Raw genomic sequence first — 8,689 nt, forward strand, 5'->3', positions numbered from 1 at the left:
AAAAAAAAAAATAGCTCGGGTGTTAGGGGTCTTAGGCTACGGTGTCATGCCACTGCTGTAGTGTCAGGATCAGGTGTCATGGTGTGTGTGTGTGTGTGCTGTCTTCAGAGAGACTTCAGTTGACTTTCGTGTTCCACCGACACTGGGAAGTTTGGGAAGTGAATGTGTTCACTTTGACCTGGCCTCTTCCTCTTTGTCCTTTTCACTTGTCCCTCAGTGGAAAAAAAAATGTCTGGTCCTTTCCTTAATGAAAGAGCAGCTGGGGTTGCTAAGCAACCATGAATGCCACCCAGGCCTGGTAAGGCATGGCCACTCCCCCACTACTGTGCTCCGCTCAAGGATAAAGTAACCTGTTGCCGTCTCTTTTACTTGCTGGTGGTGTAATGTTGGAAGAGGATCATTACACTGGGCTGACGTGCCTTCATTGAGGGGCAGTGTGTTAGTGAAGTTGCTGGAATTGTTGACGTCTGTTGGTCAGGTGCTGCAGGATCAGCCAGACGTGTCTCCACAGGAACGAAGGAAAGTCTTTGCAGTGATGAAAAATGACACGTGAGTGAATTCCTTCACATGTAGAAATGAATTAGCCTCAGTGGGCTGGAGGCTGTTGTTGTTGTCGTCAGGCAGTGGGCTGGAGGCTGTTGTTGTTGTCAGACTGAGACTGAGGGTGCAACACCCCAAACTAGTGAGTTGGCTCCATTCAGCACTTTGGAAAGAAACCAGTAATGTGATTGTCTGTGAGTAAAATGAGCCGAGGGAACGGCAGAAAGAAAGTGATCAGTCAGTAGATACGGTAGCTAGAGACGTTTTCTTCTGCACAGAGAGAAGCTCAACACTGGGTTTATGTTACCATTTTACTTAAAGGTAAGTGTCATGGACCTGTTTAAAATAGTGTTTTTTTTAATTATTATTATTCACGAGTAGTGTCTTTATGTAGCATTTGTGCTTTAATTGTAATTAAACCCCTCTCATCAGTGGGCTGGCTCAGTGACTGGTACTGTATGATGTAAGACACTGCAGTGGCCTGGGCACCACTGTTACTGCAAAAGCTTAGCGAATAGCTGCAGAGCTATTTACTATGTTTGTATTTTTAAACAGTGTCATGTGCAGGGAGCCGCCACAGAGTTAATCTGGTGGTTAAACAAGGTTATTGTGTGGAGGAATTGTCTGGCATGTGGATAAACCCAGAGCTGCTCAGAGGTGTTCAGCTCAAAGGCGACGGATGAAAAACACACTTGGATACAAATGTTGGAAATGTATTGTGCCAAGGTTTTGATTTTCAAACTTTAAGTCCTGTATAATGGTAAAGAGTGCCCCCTGTGGTGGTGCTCTAACACTTGTGGTGATGGCTCAGTGCTGCGTGTGACTGTATTTCTGAAGTGTGTATATTTGCAGGGGCAACATGGTCTCTATGTTTTTGTTAATTTTTGTATAAAGAAATCAAAATTGGACCTTAATTTGAATTTTTTTTTCTTTTGGAATCTTTGAGATTATGGCATAAAAAGGGAAAAGAAGCATTAAATGTCTGTAACCTCATTTCACTTACATTGTTTTTTTTTTATGCGATGTAAAACTGTAACCTCATTTCACTTACATTGTTTGTTTTTTTATGTGACGTAAAAAATAATAATTATTGGAACCACTGTTTGCAAAGATTAACCCTTTGCTCTCTGTTTACAGATACCCAAGAATGGTGCCGCTAGTACGACGGGAATGATGTAATAATATTTTCAACTACAGAAGTGGGCACGATCCTGTAAGGTCTCGAAAATGTCTAATAAAACCTTCACTGTGCCTCTGGACCAAACCGCCAGCACATGTTGTGTGTCCAACGTAGCCCTACAAATATCTCCTGAGAACACTTATGACAACTTCCTGATGTCTCCGTCCCCTGACTCTGACATTGGTGGAGCTTATGGAAGTGACAGAGAGGCCAACAAGTCACCTGTATTAACCCTGCTCCAGTGCTCCCTCGGTGAAACTCCCCTCGTGGACAACCTTTATACTGACACCCCACCACAGGAAGCTATGTTATGTGGTGCAAATATGAACCTCAACCAAACCTTCATTGCCACACCGATGAAAGGCAGCGTAAACCTCTGGACTAAAAACCTGTTGATCAACCAGGACACCAGTCAAGAGTCCCACACATCCAGTGAGAACATGGAGGATGGAAAGAGAGACCTCATCACCTCCCTGGGATCTGCAAGCTCATGTTCAGTTTTTGAGCGAGGATCCATGAACAATGACCATTGCTCTTATAGTTCTGGGGAAATGGTGATGAGGAGCAACAGTTTTTGTCTTCAAGACCAGTCTTTATTATCAGTCACCTCCCTGGAGGACTCATCTTCATTGTCAGACAACAACTACCCAGCTTTGCTTCCTGACTGTAAGGTTCTCTCATCTCCATTGCCAGATGTCTGTGAGGGTTTGACGGAGAAAGTCACAGAGGAAAACGTAACAAACGATGGACATGTGGCTCTGGGCATGACTTTTATCCAGGCAGATATAGGTGAGCTCCCCATAGAGGAAAAGTACTCTGTAGAATGTATCCCTCTGGTAGCTCTGCCCAGTGAGACTGAAGACGGTCTTTTAAAGACCTTTGTTTATGAAAATTCTTCTGCAGACAGTGGAAAAGAGGAGCATTCTGGTGTTGCTGAAACAGATCTTTTATTTCATCTCCCCGGAGCCATTACACCAGAACAAGGAAAGACCATTGTGTCCACTCTGTCAGCGCTGCACGACACAGACAAGGACATTCATACTTCTACTCCAATACAGACCTTTGAGAACCAGACCCCCGTTCCTCCCTCATTTTCAGAATCACCCTTCACTGAAAATGGAGGCAGTCCAGCACTACAACCTGGTAAACAGCAGCACGTCCTTCTCACCCCAAAACAACAGTTGTCTGTGGAAGCGGGGCGTCCAACTTGCAAATCCAAAACAACAGAAATAAAGTCTACCAAGTCAAACTTCAGTCACATTAAATCCAAGTTCATGCCGAGAGGCTTTCCTCAAATCTCCATTCCAGGCCTTGGTTCAAAACGAAAATTGTCACAAAATAATATGACCAAAAAACCTTCTGATGGGTTTAGAACAACAACTATCCGAATAAGTCCTGTTAAAGGAAAGAGAAGCTCTGAAGTTGTCGCAACTGATGATGTGAAACAATCAAATACAGACTCACATGGACAAGCTGCTTCAGATGGACCGAGCAAAGACAAAGTCAGTGCACAGGAAAACCACAAAACCAGAAAGGACCATCCAGCAACTCTCCAAAATAACAGCAACACTGAAGAAAAACAAGAAACTTTAAACCAAGAACCAAATGTCACAGTAAAGTTTTCTGGCAACCAGACCTTCTGTATCTCCCCGGTGGAAGGTTCTCCTGACAGCACTGAGCCCAGGTCAGATTTGAACAAGGACACGTTAAATAAAACGCAGGCCAGACCTGGAGAAGGTGCAGATCAGCGAAAGCCGGTAGATCATAAAACACGGCTTAGTTGGTCGTCAGAGAGTTCAACGAAGCCCCAGAAAGAGAAGGGAAAATTGCTACGCAGTTCAAACAGCTTCAGCAATCCCAAACCCAAGAGCCAATCGGGGCTCATCTTACCAGGAAACCTGGTTTGCTCCTCCCAGAATAAACAGAGGACACCAGCTGAGAACATGAAGAAATCAGCAGAAAAGTCAGCAAGGGGGATCAGGAAGATCAGCCTTGTGGTGAGTGAGAAATTGATCTGTCAATCATCCACTTCAGTGACACTGATGACTGACTGACTCCCTCACCCCTAACAGGCAGAATCCAGTTCACCAACAACAGATGAAAGCCAGAGAAAATCCCAGGTTCAACCATCTCCAAGGCCATCAAAAGTACCACCTCCAGCTGTCACCCTCAGAGCAGCAGCAGCGCTGTCCAACAGACCGAGGCCAGCAGTCGGAGGCAGGGATGAACCCAGGGTCCCTGCTAGGACACCGCAGTTCAAAGAGAAGGGCATTACAGGTACTGCAGGCAGAGGGAGTAACATTAACACGTCAGCAGGTTAACATTACCAACAAGGTCTGTCTAAAATTAACATCAGAATCAGGTCAAACTAGTTCTTTCTACCTCAGAGGAACCTTTTTAGTTTATTCAGTAAATATTCAATGCGACAGGTTGGGATGAACTTCTACCATCAGAGAGAAACAACCAGGAGACTGTGGAAGTGATCCACAGGACCAGATCTGGACCCAGATGTTACCTTCTGTCTCTTGTCCAGGTCTTGGGATTAAGCATCAAACTCTACTGTACTTCTACTGTGCTGCTGTCTATAGAGGATCACATAAAATAAGACGTCAAACAAATATTGTAGACTGTGGGAAAAGTCAGAATGTCAGAAAACTGCACTTTACTGCAGACTACAGATACAAACCAAGCAGTTGTGTCAGTGATGAGATATTTTATGTTGTGAGATGAGAAATTCACCAACATTGGCTGAAAGTAGCACAATATCCTGTGTTGGTAATACTTCATTTCTGTAAGTACTACATCTCTGGTTGTTGTATTTATTTATTTCCTGTGTCATTAGGCAGTCAGAGAGGAAACACGGCTGCTGGAACGGCCTCAGCCATAATGAAGTCCAGGCCGCATGGTTCGCAGACTTCTCAGGTTTTTACCCGACCATCTATGATGCGTCCTCCTGCAACACCACTGCCTAGATCACCCAAGACCCCTGGACCAGCTAAGAAACTCACTGAGGCCGGTCAGCCGGGTCGAGATACTAAAGGTCAGTCTTACATTTATCTTCTCCTTCTACTGTCACATTTCTAGACTACTATTACAGTGTTAGCTGTGCGTCTGTGTCTTTTCTCAACAGCAGGTGGGGCCTCTGCGTCCAAACAAACACCACTAAAGTCTATGTTCCTCAAAGCACGGCTGATCCCAACACCTGGGAAAAACACTGGCCAATGTGAGGGACAACAAATCTGATCATTTGACACTTGACCTTTGACAGTAAAGTTCACATTAACTCTCACCTGATTCTCCTGTCTGTTACAGCACTGACCACGGCGTGTAAACCTGCCCCCCCACCCTCCAAAGGAGCCTCTCACCCTGCTGTCACCCCTGTGGGACGGTCTGCTTCACTAAGACACGGTCGTCTCAGTTCAGCTGGACTTGGTAAGACACTCGTCTTTTAGTTAAATATGTGATGGAGTCAGTGCCGTACACAGCTCTGTGATAAGTATCTGCTGCACTTGTTGCCCTTTTTAATGTCATTCAGGCAGATTGTGTCCTGCCACAGTACATTCATCACCTCTTGTTTATATCTGCTCTTCATTGTCTTCTGAAACGAGGAACTGTTTGCATACAAAATATTCCCAGAGTTGACAGCTGTTAAACCAGGAGAGCGTTAGGTTTTTTTTTTTGTGTTGAGATGTTGAGATAATGTTCATTCAGACGCCAGGTTGCTCTGGTGTTCTGCTGTCGTCCTGTTTGCTGTGACAGAGGAGAGGGAGCCAGGTCAACTCTCATTGGCTGCAGTTCTTCTCTTTGCTCCTCCCACGTTTGTCTCCCACACCATCCCCCACTGCTCTCCTCCTAGCATCCTGGCTGTGCTACACCAGCGCCATCATGAAGCCTGGAGATGTTGCTTTGCTCTGACATTGATTTCAGTGGAACAGATGAAGCGTTTGCTTTTTTTTAAAGGACTATTTCTTTGCTTTTGTGGAACAGATGAAGCGTTTGCTTTTTTAAAAGGACTATTTCCTTTTTGGCGTTTGCTTTTTTTTAAAGGACTATTTTTTTTTCTTCTTTTCAGATATTCCTGCCTCTGCCACAAACCTCTGCTCCGCTTAAAACTTTAAACTAATCCAGAACCTCTGCTCCGCTTAAAACTTTAAACTGTAATCCAGCATTTACAGCTGGAAAAATAGACCTAAAGTAGGAAGAATTACAATCCTTTTACTTTCTTCAAGACTTTTCTACTGGGCATCTCTGGTTGTATTTTTGATTTATGCTTTTTTTAAGCAGTACACACGTGTTCTACTGCAACTTTATTGATGATGCATTTGCTGACCAGTGGTTTATAGCCATCATTTAGCTCCAGCAGCTTTGATTATTTAATTACTTTTTTTTAACCTAAAACACTGACTGTTCAGCATTGATTTTGAGATGTTATGGTCTCCAAAGTTTTCCCTGTCAAACATCCACATGCGTCTGACGGCTAAGGATTTACTACGGAACATTCGCCTCCTGTCAGGATGCAAGAAGATAACTGTGGTTTTACAAGGTCTGTTTGTGACTTAGATTTATTTTGTTCACATTTGTGGGTTTTTTCTTTTGTCCATATCATTCATATCAAATCAAAATGCATCTCTGTATTTGCTGCCCACGGAGACCTGGGCCTGAAGTGTTTGTGAAATCTATTTTTAGTCTGGCTGTTTACTTCTCAGGGAGGCAGCAGGTTCATCTTTCATGTAACTCCATCGGTTAGCCAAACATTTACACACTGGCAAAGGTACAAAAAAACACCTTTACTTAGGAAATTACTAGAATTTTGCTTTAAACATTTTTCACTGGATCCAGAATTTTTGTTATTGTTGTTTTGGTAATTTTTTTAAAAAATTATTATTTAATCTTCTCACTGGAGAACCTTGTGATCCTGTTTCCTCCTGTGAGGCTCCAAGGTTATTTTGGTTCACGATGTTTGAGCTGCTCATTGTGATTGTCTTTCAATAACAGATTTTGGTTCACGATGTTTGAGCTGCTCGTTGTGATTGTCTCCTCACCTCACCTCATCACTGAGATTTTAAAACATTTTTTTTGTTTCGTTTACTGCCTGTGTTGAAAAAATATTCTCTAGAGTTTTTTTGTTTCCATTAACGGAGCATCAGCATCAGTAACAAGTGCACGATTGTAAAGGACGTCATCACCCAGCATGCTTTGTGCTATGGTGTGACATCTCTTGACAGCAGCAGATGTCTGTGTTGTTGGCACTGACTCACGCTGCATGTCTGGAGTTCAATTGGTGGGAATGTTGTTGGCACTGACTCACGCTGCATGTGTGGAGTTCAATTGGTGGGAATTTATTTTTTTCTCACTCAGTAAGAAAAAAAAAAAAAGGGAAAGGAAACGTGTCGTCTCTGTTAATGTACCGTAAGGTAATGATGAAAATAGTCGCAGGTCAGTTGTTGCTAAGGAACGGCCATTACAGCGAGAGTGCTTTTATTTAAATACACAAAAAAGCAACAGTATTCATATAAAGTATCAGCACAGGACATTACAGTGACACTGTGTATTTCCACCATGTTTTTGTTACTACTTCTAAATTACAGAAGAAAATAATAAACAAAACATCTTTTTTCTCTTCAGTGTCTGTGGTCACTGGTCCAGACAGAAGCTTTTTAAATGATTAAAATACCTTAAATATTTATAATGTCTCTGTTACATGTTTATATGGACAGCTGCACTTGTTTGTTTCAGTTATCTACTTTGTGAGAATATATGAAAGCAGCCATGGCCATGTTCATTATATTTTAAGTATTTGCGTAGACATTTATTAAGCAAAATATGACAGAATAGATTGAAATGCTGGTTATTTGTTTTATTTATCGCCAGCAGAGGGCGACATAATTCAAAGAAACGAGTCGATTTGTTTTGCCTTTCCAACAGCATTGCGATTATCTGCTGAAATGAGTTCATCATTAGTCATGTTATTCTGGGATGTTGTGTTTCTTTTGGTTGACGCCCATTTTGGATTATCAGAATTTTTCTTGTTTTTTTTTTTTTAACGCACCATTCTGTTGTTGACACACCCAGCGTGTTGGTGATGTTATGCTGGTCTTCCTTCAGCTTCTAATTTTAAAGTCGTTGAAACAGCTGCCGTGCGAGGCAGCAGACGGTTCAGTGTCTGCTGTTGGACTACATTCAGATCAGTGAAGCTGGTATTTCTGTGCCTCAGCCTGTCTTTACTACTGTGTATTACATAACTGACACCACTGAGTCCTTAAAGAGCAGCATGTATTTCACAGAGTGGAATCCCACAGTGGCTTCCCAAGAAAAGCTATTTTTGTCAGGCGTCCATGTAGCTGCCTGAGGCAGAGTAGCTGATGTTTCTTCTTGTTGAATGAACGGCTCTGTTGATGCTCAAGTTTATAAAAAATGTCAAGTCAAAGGTCAGTTCTGTGGTCGATTTAAATGAAATGTTCATGTTACCCTTTATCTGCTGCTTCAATTTGAACAGAACAAAAGCCAGAATAATTAATGACTCTTAGGAAATGTGTTTTTCTTTTTTCAGTTTCTTCAGGAAAAATTCCTGAATGGTTTTAGATCCAAACCTGTTGAAGAGCTTTTATAGTTTGAATAGGTTTCCATTTAAGTTTGGTTAAAAATGTGACGTTTGCACTAATTTTAAAAATGTATTCTTGAGGGTTAAATAATCTAATCAAATCAGAGGAAACACTGGACAAAGACACAACCATGAAACTGGTCACAGCTGTTGGAGACCAGTCTGAACTGGTTTCAGTCATGAACATCAGACACATCTGTCTGAGGACTTTTTGACTAACCCTTTTATATGTTTATTAACAGTGGACAAGAACACACCCAAGGGTGGGACTCAACAGCAGCAGCAGCCGACCCAACCACACCGGACCCATGGTCCTCCAACTGTGGTTCCACCGACTGTCGCCAAGAGAGAAGACACAGACCAGAGGC

The 8,689-nt window shown here is 42.6% G+C and overlaps 1 protein-coding gene across 1 annotated transcript in view; it reads left to right on the top strand.

Moving 5' to 3' along the window:
* Window positions 1-8,689, top strand: part of mtus1a (microtubule associated tumor suppressor 1a) — an 18,649-nt gene that overhangs the window by 1,997 nt on the left and 7,963 nt on the right. The window contains exons 2-7 of the mRNA XM_025063373.1: window positions 1,678-3,717; window positions 3,793-3,997; window positions 4,563-4,760; window positions 4,851-4,943; window positions 5,033-5,152; window positions 8,564-8,687. Of these exons, the coding sequence (XP_024919141.1) occupies window positions 1,768-3,717; window positions 3,793-3,997; window positions 4,563-4,760; window positions 4,851-4,943; window positions 5,033-5,152; window positions 8,564-8,687 (2,690 nt within the window). The 5' untranslated portion in view covers window positions 1,678-1,767. The remainder of the gene's footprint in view (window positions 1-1,677; window positions 3,718-3,792; window positions 3,998-4,562; window positions 4,761-4,850; window positions 4,944-5,032; window positions 5,153-8,563; window positions 8,688-8,689) is intronic.

The sequence above is a fragment of the Cynoglossus semilaevis genome, chromosome 15, assembly GCF_000523025.1.
Source record: "Cynoglossus semilaevis isolate Cse_v1.0 chromosome 15, Cse_v1.0, whole genome shotgun sequence".
Classification (NCBI taxonomy): Eukaryota; Metazoa; Chordata; class Actinopteri; order Pleuronectiformes; family Cynoglossidae; genus Cynoglossus; species Cynoglossus semilaevis.